Genomic DNA, 18,426 nt, shown 5'->3' with positions numbered 1-18,426 from the left:
CCTTTACAGGTCTCAAACTGGATGAGGAGCTACGGGAACTCTTCACTAGGATGATTCTCTTGTCTCCAGCTAAACTGGCTTTTAGCACAGCAGTATGCTGGAGGACTCAAGCAAGAGCAGTAGGCATGCAGCTCCTGCTTCTTGGTCTGGCCTCAAGTGCACTCTGAGCATTCACGATGCTTCATATACTCTACGTTACAGGACCTGGCACTGACTGTGATGGTAGGAAATGGGGCAACTTCCAAGCATTCGCTGATGTGGGGAATTATGGACTAACTCCTCATCTTAGTACAAGCAGGTGAGTGTAAGTTTACCAACGGTTTCCGCCTGGTGACAAACCAGCTACTAGCGAAGTGCAATGGGAAGACCAGTGAGACCAGCCCCACAGGGAAGACCAAGACAAGAGTACGCAGACTCATCTCCCCCACTGTGGTCAGATGAGAGTAGCTCTGACATGCCAAAAGGATGTGTCCCCCAGAAGCCCTGTCACATGCCCAATGACAATGAATCACAAACTGCAGCACATACACGTAGAAGACTCAACGTTTATTTAAAAAACCCAAAGACAAACAAAACCATGGTGTAATATTGACGCTCTACAACAGCCAGGCAGCACCACAGGTACAGCAAGGACTAAGACTCTGCAGGACTGACTGAATGAAGGGCCAGGAGTACAGACAAGCACTTGCAAGTGACCAGTAAGATCTTGCTTTGCTTCTCTAATTTATACCAGCAACGATGCTTTAGAGCAGCAGACGAGATCGTAAATTACATACTTTAAACTCCTGCCCTTACCCCAGAGATGCACAAGCAGCCAGGAAGTTTGGCTTTGATGGAAGTTGTATTTCTCAGAAATCTGTGCTCTAGAGCAACTTCAGCTGTAATGACAACTTGGAGGCAGAAGTCTGAGCGTGACATGCTGCATTTATTCTTAATGAGAAATCCTGCAGAGTTGGCCACTCTATTTTCTTGCTGCCCTGTATCAGGACAGAACAGCCATTCTGGCCCAGGAGAGATAAGGAATGAACAAATGTTAAACAGCCAGTCTGAGGAGGATTGCCTTTTGCTGGAACTTGGCTCCCACTCCACATCCCCATCCAAAGGGCCAAGACAGAACTACCTGCAGAGGGACACAGCCCCTCTGCATGCTAGGACAGATTAGGCAGTTAGTAGATTATAGTCTGGTGATTGGTTTTCTGCATCTGAATGATCTTGCCAAAGCCACCTCTTCCCACATCATAGTCTGTCCGGTACTCGTCTCTCACCTGGGGCAAAGCAGTAACCAAAATTAGCATCCTGCACCTGCCCAGACAGACATTCTAAGAATCAGCATCCTCTTCCCACTCAATAGGTGGTGGGTTGAAATTCAGGTTACAAGCCCTTGCAACTCCTTGAAATATCTTGCCAAAGAACCATTATCAAGGTGACTGATGAGAAGACCTCACATTTCTAATGGTGGGATCATCTTTAGTCATAACTAAGCAACAGGAAAGGGCCAAACACTGTTTGATTTTTGCTTTGCAGTTCACCTTTATGAATCACCAAGGCTTGAACCCAAAGCTTTTTCCCACTGGAAATCAGGAAAGAAATGTGGGAAGGAATCTTACCTTCTCAGGGGTGGGTATCATTTGATGATTAGACTAGTCTTACAACCAGGTCATCTCCATTATTATCCTGTTTCTCACTCCCCACCTTGATTCCTGCCCCCTTTTGAGAACACAAGGTTGAGAAGAGAGCAATGCTTCATTTGGGCCATAGGAAGCTTGGAATCCAAACTTTCAAATGGCACTAAGCACCACGCTCCAACTCTAGTGGTACTATAGAATCAGTTCTTCAAACAACTTTCAGTTAACTTCAGTTCATTATTGAGTCTGCCATGCACATCCGTCTTTCTACTGGATCAGCCAAAGGTAGCCCCACACATCACCCAGCCCCAAGGAAGCAAGGCTCAGTGCTGATGCTAGTACTCTCTTTACCTGTCCTCCAGTCTTTCCTCTCCCAAACTGTCGTCCCTCCTTAAACCCTGCATCCCAGTCAGTCCTGATGATCCGGTCATCCAGTCGGGTGCCATTGATAAACCTCATTGCATGCTCAGCATCTGCTCTTGTGTAATATCTGGAATGCATTATAAGGAAGACTCAAAAGCGTTGTTAAGCTGGTGAACCTCAGCTGCTCATAGGCAAAGAAGAGGGGAATGGTATTCACAGCACTGTGGAGTCCGGCCTTCCAAGCCAATAGACACCAGTATTCTTTACAGAGCCAACTGCTATATTCACAGCCATTTGATTCTAGCCCCCTCCTTGCACAGGAACACACTAAACGGTTGTATTGTAGTGCCACTGCAGAGAAGGAAGTAGCTTGGCATCTCTCAGTTCAGAGATGAAGCAATCAGGACAAGCCTGCCATCATGTTGCTAAATGCATTTGTTTTTTGGGACAGGATCTTCTGAATGTTTTGAGTTGAACCTGCACCAGTCCTGTTTCCAGCCTTGCTCATATAACAGTCTTCTTAACATTCCTCTTTATGCTACAGTAGTGTCTACAGGGTGTGAGTGGGAAGGGGAGAGGCCTAACCCAAGAGGCTCTGCAAGGATAGCTGTCTGTTAGACTAGGACCAGGGCAGAAGCGTGTGCTTAAGAAGAGCACACTAAGCTATCCTACTGGGCCATTCATAAATAGAATGAATGGGATGAGGAAGGCACAGCTAGATGGTCTTAACACCTGGTGAAATTCTCTGGCCTGTGCTATGCAAGAGATCAGACTAGATGAGCACAATGATCTCTTCTGGCCTTAAAATCTATTAAATCAATTTAAGAGATGGAAATAAAGGGACCAGATGGAGTGCAATCTCTGTGACACACACAAAAAATACAAGAGGCTGTCCCATTGTTTTAGTTTTCATTGCAAGCACCAGAGCAACATCTGTGACTGAGGCAGCATGGGAGAGAGACAGCAGACCCTGTAAATGGAATGAAAGGGTTTGGTACTGTGATTTTGAGAGTTTACAACTTTCATGCTTGCCAAACATATCACGGTCATAGCCAGCTCTTACAGAAAAGCCAGGAACACTCTGTAACACGTTCAATAGAGCTGATAGGATGATGAGATTCAATCAAATGAGCAGTGGGAGAAAAACCATGGCAATAGTAAATGCGAAAGGATACTCCACAAAGCAGAAGCCACAAGGGGTTTTCTTGACCTTGTCTAGCCCCATGACAATCCTCTTGACATCTCCACATTTGGAGAAGAGCTCCTGGATCTGCTCCTCGGTGGTGTAAAAGGACAGGTTGCCCACATACAGCGTGGAAGAGAACTTCAGGGCCTTCTCCTGTAGGTATCGGCTACCCTGAGAGCACAACAAAGAATAAGTCCAGCTTGAGAGACCTGCTGTTCAGTGAGTGCCGAAGCCACAGAGGCCGTGCGACCACTACACGTGCCTGTCTTGGGACCTCTGCCTTTGACTCCAGCTGCTCCTACTTGGAGTTCTGGAGCACCTGGGTTACAGATGGCAAAATTGGCAACCACTGCACCGGGCCTGGGAATGTCTTGGCTGCGCCCCACATACTGCTCCCTGTCCCAGAGACCCCTGCCTCCCTCAGGCACCCCCCCATGTTGTACCCTCGCGTCCCTCCCTCAGGCTCGATCTCTGACGCCCCTCCCTGGGCACCCCTGACCCTCATCCTGGCTCAGACACCACCCCCACTTCAGGCTCAGTCCCTGGGCACTCCAGCCCCCTCCCCTGGGTGCTGTGTACCCCCAATCTCTGTTCCCCCCCCAAGGCTCGGCCCCCGGCCCCCCAGGCTCGGTCCCAAGGCTCTCCTGCACCCCCCGGGTGCTGTACACCCCCAATACCTGTCCACCCCCCGCCCCCGGCTCAGTCCCTGCGCACTCCGCTCCTCCCCCCAAGACCGTTGGCCCCGCTCCCAACCCCAGGCCGGTCCCTGCACTCCTGCTCCTAGATCCCCTGGGTGCTGGCACCCCAACCCCTGTCACCCACCTGGGTCCAGCCCTGGGAGCACTCCTGCCCCGCCGCCCCAGCTCGCCCTGGCACTCTCTGCCCCGCCCCGGCGCGTGCACCAATCCCTGTCCCCTCCCAGCGTTGGTCCCTGGGTCACTCCTGCCCCGCGGGTGCTGTGCACACCCCAATCTCGTCCCTGGGACACGCCTGCACCCCCAGCTCGGGCCCCCCCCCCCGCGCTGTGCCCACCCACCCCGCGCTCGGTCCCGGGCACTCCCTGCCCCCACCCCCCGAGGCTCAGGCCCCGCCCCCCCGTGCTGTGCCCCGCACCCGCGGCCGGTCCCGGCACTCCTGCCCCCTTCCCGGTGCTGTGCACCCCCAAATACCCTGTCCCACCGCCCCGGCTCGTCCCTGAGGCACTCCGCCCCCCCCGACTCGGTCCCCGCCCCCGCCCCGAGGCTCGGTCCCCGCCCCGGCGCACCCGGAAGTGCTGGTCCCGGTACTGGCTGATCTCGCAGTAGGAGTCGCTGTTGAGGCCGCTCAGCGTGGCGCTCAGCACCCCCGACATCCCGGCCCCCGGTGCCCCGGAACTTTCCAGAACCGGCGCGGGGCCGACGGCCGGGAAGGGAGAGGACCGCAGAGCCCCATTGGCTTAGCGCCTGCTACTCACCGCGCGCAGGCCGTGCCTACAACCTCATTGGAGAGGGGCACGGCGGCTGCCGTCCATCACGCCCTGGAAAACCAATCAGAGCGGTGGGTTCGGCCGCTTCTGCCAATAAAATGGTGTCGTGGCCTAGCGCCCTGAGGTCTCTGGGAGCTGTAGTTCCCGCCTCGCGGGAGGGAAGTGGCTGGACACTACAGATCCCAACGTTCCAAACGGCAGCACGCGCTGCCTGGGCGGGAAGCGGCGTCTCCTGAGGAAGCGCGAGGCGAGTGCTGCTGGCCTGTGTCCGCCCGGGACAGGCGCCCTGGGTGGAGGCCGAGCGCTCCTGGGGCGGGGCTCGAGAGCCGGGCGGCGCCTGGCCCGCCCTTGTAGCACCTGAGTTGGCTTCCTGAGGCGCGAGCTTCGATGGACCCGTGAGAGGGGCTCGCAGGGATGAGCCTGCTGCGTTCGGGCTCCTCGCGGGACGGCTCGCGCTCAGGGAGCGCTCCCTGTAGGACCCGCCCCCGGGCTGGGGCGGGAGAGTGGGGAGAAGCGCCGTGACCCCAGGCTTGGGCGGGGGGGATAGAGCGGGGGTGTCTAGGAACAGAGGTGTGCCCCCAGGTGGGGGGGATAGAGCAGGGGGCGGCCAGGAGAAGTGCTGTGTCCCTGGGTTGGGGGGGATAGAGCAGGGGTGTGGGGGGCACAGCACGGGGGGGGCAGGAGTGCCCAGGGACTGAGCCTTGGGGTGTGGGGGGCACAGCAGGGGTGTCTAGAAGCAGGGCTGTGCCCCCTCAGGTGGGGGGGATAGAGCAGGGGTGTCTAGGAGAAGCTCTGTGTCCCCTCGGGTGGGGGGATAGGCTGGGGAGCGTCCATGAGAAGTACTGTGCTCCTGGATGGAGGGGGAGGGGCCTCCAGGAGAAGGGCTGGGCTCCTGGGCTGAAGGTGGAGTGCAGGGTGACCAGGAGAAGCACCACATATCCGGGCTGGGTGCTGGGGACAGGGAGGGGAGCGGGGTGAGGTAGGGGAATAGGAGATGCACTGTGCCCCTGGGCATGGTGTCAAGGGACAGAACTAGGCAGGGGAGAGGCCAGGAGAAGCGCCAAAGTGTTCTCCTGGGATGCTTTTTGTCTTCACTTTGTGTTATGATGTCAGACACATAGGCGCCAATTTTCCCTGGTGCCCCCTAGCCCTGACTCTACCCTTTCCCCACCCCTACCCGCATTCCAATCCCTTCTCTGAAGTCTCTGCTCCAGATTTGCCCCCTCCCTGCTCCTATTGGACCCCTTCCCCAAATCCCTGCCCTGGCCCCGCCTCTTCCCTGAGCAGGCTGCGGTTCCCCCCCTGCTGCATGAAACAGCTGTTTTGCAGCACAAGCACTGGGAGGGCAAGGGAATAAGTGGGCACAGGGAGGAGGCAGAGTGGAATTGAGCTGGAGCAGCAGGGAGAGCTGTGGGTGCAGAGCACCCATCAATTTTTCGCTGGGTGCTTCAGCCCCAGAGCACCCATGGAGTCAGGGCCTATGGTCAGACATGCTGGCGGCAGTTGGCCAGTCTCGTTGTGTGTGCCACGTACAGCGGATCCATGGTCAGCCCAGCTGTGTGCCAGGACAGCCACCTTCCCCCTGGGCTCAGACAAGCACTGTAGTACAATAAATGCACTAATGTGATGCCTACCGCCCCTGTTGTTCCCTGGCTGGCTGAAGAGCTGCTGGCTAGACCCTTCTCCAGATTCCCTTCAGCTCCTGTTTTAAAGAAAGAGTGCACAATGGTCCCTAAGTTACTTGAGTGTTCCTCTAACTGCAAGAACTAAGAACTACACAGAGCATTGATTACTTGTTGTAATGTTTCATCTGTGGTCTGTGCATATCTGTCAACCCGGCGAGTCCCAGATATTACTCCTGGGGGGAATTCTGTGCCGAGAAATTAAAAGTTCTGCAACAGCAACGACAACAACAAAAATTCTGCACACAATATTTTCAGATTCTGCATATTTTATTTGTCAAAATAACACAATCACATTGGTTTCAATTATTTTTGGTCATTTATTTCAAAGTATCTGTCAGCAAGTATGTCTTTAACAGTATAGACAAAAAAGATTCATGAAATGTTTTTTGACAAATAGTTTCTTTACTAGGCATATTAGTACAGAACTCTGAGTAATAAATAATTTAAACTACAATGTAGAGCCTTATTTCCTGCACCCCTCAGAAGCAGTGCAAAGGTTTGGGGGAGTCAGGAGTAACAGGAGCTGAGAGAGACTGAATTAATTACTGGGAAGGAGCCTGCAGGTGAACTTGGAGGGCTGTTAGGTATGGGTGGGAAAAGTATGGAAAATTTGGTGGGGGTGTTGGGAGGAGTTGTTAGGGAGCTTCCCTCATGTTGTCCCCTAGCCTCTCTCATTAAGTCAGGCACATTTGTCCCTGTTCCCATATGTCCTTGCACCATCTGTCCATGTGTCCTTCCAGCCCCACTCAGACACCAACTTTCCCCCATCCCCATGTGGCCCTGCATCCCTCCCCCACTGTGGCCCTACACCTCCACTCCCATTCAACCCCTGCCTGAGGTTGTCCTCCCCCAGTGGCCCTTATGGGCCCCTATTGATGACCTCTCCAGCAGGCCCATGCTGTCTGTCTTCCCATATCCCCAGTATCTTGGCCTGGCCTGACAGGAGGCAGGCTCTTTCTCTTCCCTGGCTGGCTGGAGCTGCTGCTCTGTTCTAGTGCTATAGCACCCTCTGGTGGGCAAAAAGTAGAACTGTAGCAACTTTCTGGCAGAAGTTTTTTTCTGTGCAAAAAATAAAAATATGCATGGCTCATTAATTATGCATATACAGTGGTGCAGAATTCCCCCAGGAGTAAGATATGAGACAAGAATTAAAAATGGGAGTGTCAAAAATAGCCAATCAGAAATGTGGCAGGGTATTTAACATAAATCACAATTTCTGTAACTTAGTTCCTGAATTAGAATTTTTGCAGTAAATCACTTGTGGTAATGGAAGAGAGGAAATAGCAAATAGATGTTTGGATAATGGTAAAAATGGGTCTCTAGGAATGCTGCTGGTATTGAAGTCAATGGTAAAATATCCTTCACTTCAGTGGGAGTGAGATCAAGCTTATAGTAAGGAGTAGTTGAGAGATATAGGCCTGTGTAGCAGAAAAGTTGACTATATGGCTTTTAAAATAATTTTGTATATGTGTGTTAAAGGACTTGATTCAACGCTTTAAAAATGAAGGGGGAATCTCACTTGCTGGAAATTAAAGGTACAAATCAGTAATCTTTGAAAAACTAAATGTTTAGTTGATAATTGTGTAAATAATTCAGTGCTACTCATGTATATTTTGTGTCATGAGGGAGGCCACAGGGAATAAAAGCCTCATTCCCAGGTTTTTCTAATTATAGTCAGGAAAATCTGACTATCCCTGATTATATGCTTTGTCTTGAAGCCTGAATGTCAGGGAAGGCTTGACTAGTAAAGGCTAGACACACTGTGGGAGGACGGTGTTCTTAGGCAGCTAGAGAGAATAATATTTCTGGCCTTGAATAAATGCTTAGAGATTAGTTTAGCTTGGGCTGTAAAGGTTTTGTCTAGCCCCGTGCCAAGTAAAGTGAGCACACAAGTACAAAGGAGAAATAGGGAAGGAAATATCAAGCATGCTGTCCAGTTTGCGGTCCAAAATAGCCAGTTGATGACTATCTTCAGCCCAAGAAAAACAAATCACATTACATAACTTGCAAACAAAGAATGTTTGATTAGGCTTGACGGCTAGAAGAACTATTCACAGTCAAAGACATTTTGGAGACAGGATGGATTTTTATTAGAAAAAATATAAGAAATATGTATAGTTTTCTGTCAAACCCCACAAAATGGCCTTTCATGGTGCTGAAGAAACCCTTCCCTTTCAGTTAGGACATTTCAACAAAACTTTTTTTGCTTTTTCCAGAAGTTGTTTTTGGTGATTTTATAGCTTAAATTTATGATCTGACCATTGGCATTTAGTTGGGTAAAAACAAATATCTGTTGTGAATAAAAAATATTCCTGCCCTGGATCTGACTAAAGGTTGTTCTCAGCAAGGCGGAGGCCCTAAAGGTATCTTATTTTCCTTGTACTGTGCTTAGCTAATTAGTGCTTGAAAAGCAACTGGTTAATGGATAAAATAACACTTGAATAATTACAGAACTAGAGACAAGGGAGACACTGAGGGGTTTTTGTTCCACAAACCTGTATGTAGAGAAGTTTTTACATTATGATGAACACCACATATTGAAAAGAGAGTGAGGGCCTTACGTTGATCGGAAACCCAGTAAAGTGACCTAATTCTCTCTATATTCAGTGGCTGGTTAATACAGCAGTTAATTGAGTTTGTCAGTTTTCCTTTTAAACCAGGGGAGGAATTTAGAGACCCAGAATAACAGTTTTATTTGTTCGGTTTTTTAAATCATTTCCTTCGTAACAAATTGTATGGGAGTTTCAGGATTCTAGATTCAACTTGTCATCAGAATAGTGACTTTGCTTTCAACCTTCTTAATAAAAGCACTGGCATTGACTCACTCACAGTAAAGTGTCAGAGGGGTAGCCGTGTTAGTCTGAATCTGTAAAAGCAGCAGAGAATCCTGTGGCACCTTATAGACTAACAGATGTTTTGGATCATGAGCTTTTGTGGGTGAATACCCACTTCGTCAGATGAATGTAGTGGAAATTTCCAGGGGCAGGTATATATATGCTAGCAAACAAGCTAGAGATAACGAGGTTAGTTCAATCAGGGAGGATGAGGCCCTGTTCTAGCAGTTGAGGTGTGAAAACCAAGGGAGGAGAAACTGGTTCTGTAGTTGGCAAGCCATTCACAGTCTTTGTTCAACCCTGAGCTGATGGTGTCAAATTTGCAGATGAATTGAACGCAGGTTTCATGCAGCATTGTACTGTTAGAGAGTGCCAAAGGGTAAAAGTTATTGAGAATGGAAACAAAAGACACTGTCAGGAAAGAGAGATTTTATTAGCAAACTAAATGTTGTGCCAAAATATGCTCTCATTGCCTGGATTCAGTTCTGTGTAAGTCAACAGATTTAACTGGTGAAGCTCACCAGAATTTAGTCTCATTGCATAGGTAAAAACTTCCTCTAGGTTTCAGAATTATTTCCGCAGGCTCTGCCTTAGCTTTGTGTTTATTTAGTAAACAGAAGGATATGGAGAAAATGTAAACTGATTGGTTTCTCTTGTTCAGATATTCAAAAATGATGTGCTGCACTTAATCTTTGTGTGAAGTTCGCTGCATTGCTGTCTCTTGTTTGTCTTTCTTTCAGTGCTAATTCAAGAGCTGGTGAAGAAAGACACCTCATCAAATGTACCTGAGATCATTGACAAACTGTTCAGTGAGATAGAACGTGTGGATGACGAGGCTGGGAATGAGATTCAGGAGGCTCAGGTAGAGGGCCGGAAACAATTGCTGAAAACACTGGGTATTTAAAAACAATCTAATCTTGTGGCCAAGGTAAAGGTGAACAGCTCTGTGTTGGCCATATAACACAACTTGAATGCCTGTTGGCCTGTGCGGATAATGAGTAGACCTGGTTCTGACACTTGCTTAGAATATGTTCTATTCTCATTTTTATAAAAGCATGGAGCAAGAGTCCCCAACACGGTGCCCTGGGGCGCCATGGTGCCCGCTGGAGTGTCTAAATGCACCCGCGTGCTGGCCGGCAGACGAGCATCCGCCAAAGTACTGTTGGCAAGCTGCGTCATCCAGAGGTGTCGCCACCGAAATGCTGCCAATTTTTGGCGGTATTTCGGCGGTGACGCCTCTGGATGACGCTGCTTGTCGGTGGCATTTCAGCAGCGACGCCTATTGATGTTGCCACTTGTCAGCGGAATTTCGGTGGATGCTTGTCTGTCGCCACGGTCCTCCGTGGCTCGTCATCTGGCGCCTGCCAGATAAAAAGTGTTGGGGACCACTGGTATAGAGCATATAGTGCTGAAGGAGATACAAAAAATAAATGTTATACATTTGAAGAAAGTCGAGGTATTTCTGTCACATTAATATAAAACATGAGGCATATTAAAGTAATAACTTCGTAAATGTTCTCTTAACAAAAAATCCAAGGGCCATATTAGCAACCGGCAGGAGATATTTATTATATGGTATGGTAGGGTTCCAGCAACTCTTCAAACCAGATTGATTTCCTTTCATTTGGAAAGAGAATGCCATATATTAGTTCTAACATTACAGACATATGACATTTCTTCTAAATTTTCTTTATACTGAGTGGGCTGCAAACTGCACTGAGCATTATATTTTTGTTCTTTGGCAAACTTACGCTTTTTTGTGTGTATTAAATAATAGAGACAAATCCCTCATGGAACTGTGTGAGTAGACACAATGGATTGTAATTGCTTTTTAAAGGGATTAGTCTACTGTGGAAAAGAGTATTTCAAGAGTGTTTAAAGTATGGATTATGTAAATGTGTTTTAAGGACTTCAAGAATGTATTGACAGGGCCTACCACAATACAGTATCATATAAATATGTGAGTTTGGCCTAGCCCTCCCTGCCAATTTGCCCCCCTCTGCACCAGTTAGCCCCAGTTAACAGCAGAGAGCACAGATGTGGTTCCGAGTGAGGGCAGAGTAAGGATAGCTTCAGCAGATACTGCTGAGCTTGTTCAGAATCATGCATGCTCAATATATAGTACCGAGTCCATTTAAAACAAGTGACTTTTTGCTTGTTTTGGAGCAGTTGGGTTGGCATTTTTATGCAGTTACAGCCCGCAGATTTTTCTGCTTGTCTTGTGACTACTGCTTTTTTATTTTAACTATGCCCCTGCTGCCCATGGATGTTTTTTTATACAAACCCTGCCCAGCATCATGGCATCCTGACGCAAACCCTCCCAGCATAATGACACAACCCCTACTGTCTGCTTATATTTTCTGGCTTATTTTTGGGTGGTATTCTGGCGAGTGCTCTTTGGATACAGGCATGGCTGTGCCTGTGTGCAGCTTACAAGGAACATTGTTGACATGTGAATTAGATATTATGAAAGTCCTGACCACGTAACAACTGGGGCTTGTTACAGTGGAAATCTTTTGGAGGTTCAGCACCTTAGGTCAGTAGTATATACATAAGGGAAAGCGCAACGGTCTTGACTGTTTCCAGCCCCAGCCCTGTTCCCCTTCTGAAAATGCTACTTTTTCCTTTTCAGTTTGGACTCACTCTTATGAGAGCAACCTATTGTTAATTAAGCATTTACTTCAGAAATTTGTTGTGAAACGAAATATTTCCTTCTATTGATTTGTATTGATTCATAGATGCATAACTCTTAAGGCTAGAAGGAGCCATTCTGACTATTTACTCTGACCTCCTGCACAACAAATTGCACCCTGTGATTTCTGCATCAAGACCATAACTTCTGGTTGAGTTAGAGAGTATATCTTTTAGAAAGATATCACTCTTGATTTTAAAGACATCAAGTGATGGAAAATATACCATGTCCATTGGTATGTGGTTCCAATGGCTAATTACCCTCACTTAAAAATATATGCCATATTTCCTGTCCGAATTTGTATAGGTTCAACTTCCAGCTGTTGGGTCTTGCTGGAATAAATAGCCCTCTACTGTCAGAAGTCTTCTCCCTGTGTCAGAATTTATTCACCATAATCAAGTCACCTCTTAACTTCCTTTTTGATCAACTAAGTAGATTGAGCTACTTAAGTCTGTCGCTGTGAGAGGATTTTTAGACCTGAAGCCATTCTTATAGCTTTTTTCTGAACCTGTTACATTTTTTCAACATCTGTTGGGAACTTTGCACATTTTGAACATCCTTATTAGACTTTGAAAGACATTAGTAAGTCAGTTGTATCTTAATGGTAATGGATATGGTTTTGCACAAGGTTTGTATGTGTGAAATCATTTTATTCCAGATGGATGGAGTAAACCGGATCAGATGTTGACAAGTTCAGGAATAGGCTTGTTGTAATGAGCGTAAGGACAATTGAGTAAAGTGATAGATAAAGGGGATCTGTTCAGGAAGATGCTTTACTGACACAAAACAAAGGATTTAAAATGTTTCTGAAATCTTGATTTCACATACCGATTTCTCTACTGTGCACAATTTAAAATTATGACTGAAGACACTGATGGCCAACATGGGTATGTGTTGATGGGTGCTATTGCCATCAGTCTAATTAGATCTTTTCAATTGTAAGTCATGTTGTTCTTTGATTTACACAGACATATAGATATTTACCTATATATGATTCTGTTACATCAAGAAGTTCAACTAGGACCTAGCTCAAGACAAAAAGACAAATTCTTATGAATTTTTTTTCTGTCCTCTTAGATTGAAGAAAGTGCAATAAGCCTTTGGAATTGGGCTGTGACTAACCGAGTAGATTCAGTCATCAATGATGAGCAAAGAGCTAAATGTATGTATGTGTTTTGTGTCCTAGATTAATGTTCTTTTATATTGTAAAAGAAGAGCTCTTATGGTACAATTATTTTATTTAATGTTTGTATATAGTGCCATAGGATTGCATGTATCTTTGCAGATAAAATGAAGGCAGAGAGTACTTTGCAGCTGTTTTGTGTAACCAACTAAGGAAGGATCACTCCACCGCAAGAGTGATCCTCTGGTGACAGTCAGTGTAGGAGTTGTTATATTGCTCCCCTTTCCTGCTGCCTGTAGCAGTGGAAAGGGGTATGAGCAGAGGAAAGGAGCTGTGTCTGGACTCCTCTGTGCTTAGCTAATCCTTTTCTATGTTTTTGGAAATAAACTGTACTGATATAAGTGTCTGGGCTGTGGGGGGCTGCACTGATAGATGCTGATATTGACCTGAAGAGCTTTGTGCAGCTCAGATGCTTGTATCTTTCACCAACAGAATTTGGTTTAATAAAAAATATTGCCTCACCCATATTGTATCTCTAATAAACCAATTTAGTTAAATTGGAACAAAACTGTTTGTAGATAAACCCTAAGGATTCTGCAGCCCTAAGGTTGATCTAACCTGGTGCAAGGCAAGTGGCCCTGCACAAGGGAGCATCATGATTGGTGGAGTCCAAATGTGAACTTTAAAGCCACCTTTGTATTTGCACCTTGACCTGCGCTCTGTGCAGATCTGCAGGACCCCAGTATCTGGTCCATAGCTTTTTGCTGCAAGGGGCTTACAGTCCAAGTTATATACATAATGCAGGGAGAGATATTAGGCAAAGGGGAGAGAGTGAGGCTTACTAGTTCTAGGGCACAATCTCATCAGCTGTCATATCATAGTTAAAGGTGACCTGCAAAGGATATCTAAAAAAATTGGGGTTGTGTTATTTTTTTTACTTTTTGGTGTATGAATAAGAACTGAAAGATTTGTTCTGTTAGCTTTTAACTTTTGAAATATAAAGAACGTTAGTCTTGTCTGTCTTGGTTTTGCAAGAGGATATTTTGGTGTACATCATAGAGCAGCACATTGTTGATTCTTAACAAGCAATAATAAATAAATTTCATCATGGTGTTTACCATGATGTCCATTGTTACTGTTTGTTATTCATTCATTACAAAATGTTTACCAATGTGCCTAAATTACGCTTCTTGTTCCAGTTAATCTCCATGCACTGAAGAGAGGTTCACTGTGATGAAGGGCAGGCTGTGTTTTCGCAGCTTCCTTTCCTTGGGGTTTCCGCTTAGGACAAGCTTTAACGCCTCCTGGAACTTTGTAGAAGCTACAGAGAGAAGCTGCTGAATCAGGACACTCCCTGGTCATTTTCTCTTCCCAGCTAGTTCCACCTTGCTTTGTGAGCTACACTGTATTCTAATGATCCCCTGGGCATAGCTATGGGTTTGACTTCTGTGTACCTCTATAGCCTTGTCTCTTGCAGAATTATTTGCTGCCACAGACCTCCAGGGTCTAAATAAACACTAGGTGAATCTGCTCTCAAATATGGAGAGTCTGAGTCTGTTCCAATTAAGTTAATAACAAAATGCTGTTGACTTCAGTGGGAACATGTTTAAATCCCATATGGTAGAAACATATACTGCCCATCATACTTTGCAGTGGAGTAAGGTTTCCAGGCTGGCTGCAGTCTCCAGGGCGCTTTCTCATTGATGTGGTGCTTGGGTATGATGTGGAGCTGTAGCTTCTTCTAATTTGCAGTGGATCTGCTCTATGAGATTTGCAGTTATAAAAACATCAGTTGTAAGCTAATATGCTGAATTCCATTTTACTCTGGTTATATGAGACAGTCAGCACACAACAGTGTGCTGGTGGTTAGATTTATAGGGGTTTACATTACCTAAGAAATTATGTTTCTGTCTTCATCAGTTGGTGAAGAAGTAGCTTCTCCATAGTCTAACTTTAGAGTTGGAGTTCATAAGGGCTTGAAAGAACAGGGGAAATGTCCCATCCTTATGTATGCATGCATTGTTTTCTTGCAGTGCGCCATGTTTCTTGCAGGCTAGTGTGCCTGTGTGAAGGCAGCAGTCCTCCAGAGGAGAAGATGCGAAGACAGATTTTGGTAAGTCTAGCTAAATGGTGAGAATGCAAGTGCAGTATGGTGGGTTCCAAGGGAAAGTAATTCAGGAAAGTGAGTGAAATTATACTTCTGAGGGATGTATCTGCTAAAGTTGGACCTGTGTTATCACAATGACACCTGGTTGAGCCACTATAGTTAGGGGTTTCTCAGCCATACCATTATGAGCCTTGACTTCCATAGTAAACCAGCATAACACCTCTTAGTCCATGGTGAGAACATGAGTTGCTGAGGTCTCCTACATGGAAGTTAACGACACTAGTTCTGCCTTACCCAGCCAATACAAATATCATGAAAGAAGTAAATTACTGCTTCAGTACCTCATGGAAAAGAGTACAGCCTGTTGTGGTAACTGGGCCTACAAATTTATCCTAATTATGAGCTCAACTGTAAAAAGTGAGTTCAAGTTCATAAAACGCCACAGTAACCTTTAACAACAAATGTTGATGGGAAAAGTTGCAAAAGCAAGACAAACTGAATTAGTCCAAGCAAAAATGCCTACTGATATAACTCAAGGACTGTGTTAAGATCATGCTTAGTAAACAAGAAAAGTGTGGAACTGGAAATCAGTGAACCAAAATCGGTATGTCAGACACTAGGCCTAATTGGTGGACAAAACAATGAGTGAATGGGCTGTTTGTCCCCTTTTGCGGTCCTCAAAAGAGATTTTTTTGGGAAAAGAGGGCTACCATAATGCTGGCTGACCGAAAGACTAGAGAAGGGGAAGGAGCAGTCTTCAAAATGACGGCTGTTGCCCTCCACTATCTCTTGGGACCCAGTATCTTCTTCATCCTAATCCTGATGGATGTCCTGATCAGGCCAGAGAAAGGGACCCAGATCATACTGCCACTTCTACTGACTCTAGCTAACTCCCAGATACAGCCTGGGATATGAGACTGTCACATACACCCTTTGTGTGACCTTTTCTTTCCCCACCTTATTTCTTCTCTCTCCTATTCCTCTCCTATTTGCTTCTATCTAATAAGAGTCTGGCTTAGCCAGCTAAGACTATATTTTGCAACACTGGTGTATGGCTGTGACCAAAAAGAAGAGGTAGTTAAATGGAATCAAGGTTCTTTCCCCACTCTGAACTCTAGGGTACAGATGTAGGGACCTGCATGAGAACTTCTAAGCTTAATTACCAGCTTAGATCTGATTTTATTGCCACCACCCAAATAATTTAAAAGTTATTTGGGAAACTCTGTCTACCTTCACCCCACACTATCTCCGTCCCAGTAGCTTTGAGAGACTTCACCACTAAGTTCCTGGTGAACACAGATCCAAAGCCTTGGATCTTAAAACAAGGAGAAATTAACCATTCCCCCTTCTTTCCCCCCACCAATTCCTGGTGAGTGCAGATCCATCATGCTTGGAATCTTAAAACAAGGAAAAATCAATCAGGTTCTTAAAAAGAAGGCTTTTAATTAAAGAAAGAAAGGTAAAAATCATCTCTGTAAAATCAGGATGGAAAATAACTTTACAGGGTAATCAGATTTGTAGAGCCTAGAGGAACCCCCTCTAGCCTTAGGTTCAAAGTTACAGCAAACAGAGGTAAATCCTCTCAGCAAAAAGGAACATTTACAAGTTGAGAAAACAAAGATAAAACTAACATGCCTTGCCTGGCTGTTACTTACAAGTTTGAAATATTAGAGACTGATTCAGAAAGATTTGGAGAGCATAGATTGATGTCTGGTCCCTCTTAGTCCCAAGAGCTAACAACCCCAAAACAAATAACACACAAACAAAAGCCTTCCCCCGTCAAGATTTGAAAGTGTCTTGTCCCCTTATTGGTCCTTTGGGTCAGATGTCAGCCAGGTTATCTGAGCTTCTTAACCCTTTATAGGTAAAAGGATTTTGGTGTCTCTGGCCAGGAGGGATTTTATAGTATTTTACACAGGAGGGCTGTTCCCTTCCCTTTATAGTTATGACAAATGGAATGCCCTAAACAGCCTGGTACTGGTGTATAAGTTTGCAAGGTCTTGGAGTGCTGATGGGAATGATGGTATGCCTGTGTTTTTCCAGCAATGAGGTTGCAAGTGAAAGTCAACAGCAAAGACACAAACTGCATTTTTATCTTTGCTATTCTCCCCTTTTGTGTGTTTATCTTCTTTTATCTTGTTTAAAGATTTCTTTTTTTGTTTTAAATCTTTAAGTGGTTTCAATTGTTTGTTGCTCTGATGGTTTCCCATTCACAGTCTTAGTACTGTACAAGCCTAAACAGTTTTACCTTGCATTGGATCACTGGCAAACAGGGAGTGGTGACAATTTCTCTTTGCCTGAATGGGCTATCACCAAGACACATTATCTCCCAGTGTTTGTACTCCAGATCCATAAAGCAAACTTTCAAAATAAATACATTATTCCTTAAATATTACCCATACATGCATCTCACAATAATTATGAATCTCAACAAGTTACGAGCATTATGTAGATATTTTACATGTTGCTGTTTATGGATAAATATCCTGTAAGACATGTTTGGCAGAGTGAGTTGGTCAGATCTGAGATGAGAGATGTTTGCAAACAACAGGGGACCCTTTTGAGACATTACACAGGGTACAGTCTGGACTGATGGATAGCTGTGTCCCTTCAACTCTGCAGCTTTTTACCCTACTTTGCTGTGAGAGCAACCAGTCCAGGTCTGCTCTCATGCAGCCTCCAGCATGTAAATCACTCCGTGCTATATTCCATGAGTACTATAGAATTACACTACAAGGCAACACCATCAAACTTCCAGACTTGGACTTTTTTCCAGAAATGTGTGTCTTGTACTGCCCAACACCCTCCTGGATGATACGAGCTCGTATAAGGTTTGTCATTTATTAATAGAAAATGATATGCACAAATCTTGTTATCCCAAACATTTCAATCTTACTCTGGTTAGATAAAACAACAACAAAAAACATTATTAACTATAGAAAGATAGATTTTAAGTGACCAAGTAATGAGGTGTATAAGTCAGAATCCGTTACAAGGAAATAAAAGGTAAAATGCAACTAACATCTAATTTAACAAGCTAAGTGAAAACAAAGCAAAGGTGTCTCTCACCACATGTTCCAACACTCTTACTGGCTGAACCTCTTTCAATCAGGATCTTTCCCCTAGTGCATTTCTGCTTCCTTTATTCTTCAGCGGTTGATGATGCCGTGGATAGAGAACAAATGAGAAATGATTTGGGTTGAATTTTCACAAAACACATGTTCCTTTTCTGCTTCAGATGACCATGAAGACTGGAAAAGGGTGGGTGGATGTTGGAAAAGCCGCTCTTGCTGATGGATTTCTTGTGATTGCCATAAATGTAAGTTTCTGGCTAGGTATAGTCTCC

At 45.6% G+C, this 18,426-nt stretch overlaps 2 protein-coding genes across 3 annotated transcripts in view; one reads left to right on the top strand and one right to left on the bottom strand.

The window, feature by feature from the left end:
• Positions 1-525: 525 nt before the first annotated feature.
• LOC116822915 (nuclear cap-binding protein subunit 2) lies at positions 526-4,613 on the bottom strand. Of its 2 annotated transcripts, none has more exons than XM_032777110.2 (4): positions 4,439-4,613; positions 3,164-3,345; positions 1,977-2,115; positions 526-1,265 (listed from the first exon to the last, which is right to left on the bottom strand). In XM_032777110.2, exons 1-4 carry the CDS (start codon positions 4,523-4,525, stop codon positions 1,167-1,169), a joined length of 507 nt encoding a protein of 168 aa, XP_032633001.1. In that variant the 5' UTR covers positions 4,526-4,613; the 3' UTR covers positions 526-1,166. The 2 variants fall into 2 exon arrangements, with proteins under 2 accessions (XP_032633001.1, XP_074925019.1); XM_075068918.1 differs by lacking the exon at positions 4,439-4,613 and adding an exon at positions 3,455-3,566.
• A 179-nt stretch (positions 4,614-4,792) lies between these two features.
• The window catches only part of TEX11 (testis expressed 11), a 147,451-nt gene continuing 133,817 nt past the window's right edge, over positions 4,793-18,426 (top strand). The window contains exons 1-6 of the mRNA XM_075068428.1: positions 4,793-4,886; positions 7,804-7,859; positions 9,899-10,020; positions 12,928-13,012; positions 15,007-15,086; positions 18,319-18,399. Of these exons, the coding sequence (XP_074924529.1) occupies positions 7,826-7,859; positions 9,899-10,020; positions 12,928-13,012; positions 15,007-15,086; positions 18,319-18,399 (402 nt within the window). The 5' untranslated portion in view covers positions 4,793-4,886; positions 7,804-7,825. The remainder of the gene's footprint in view (positions 4,887-7,803; positions 7,860-9,898; positions 10,021-12,927; positions 13,013-15,006; positions 15,087-18,318; positions 18,400-18,426) is intronic.

Source organism: Chelonoidis abingdonii, chromosome 8 (assembly GCF_003597395.2).
Source record: "Chelonoidis abingdonii isolate Lonesome George chromosome 8, CheloAbing_2.0, whole genome shotgun sequence".
Taxonomy (NCBI): Eukaryota; Metazoa; Chordata; order Testudines; family Testudinidae; genus Chelonoidis; species Chelonoidis abingdonii.
Note: the sequence above shows the minus strand (reverse complement) of the source record. Positions and strands in the feature narration are given on the sequence as shown.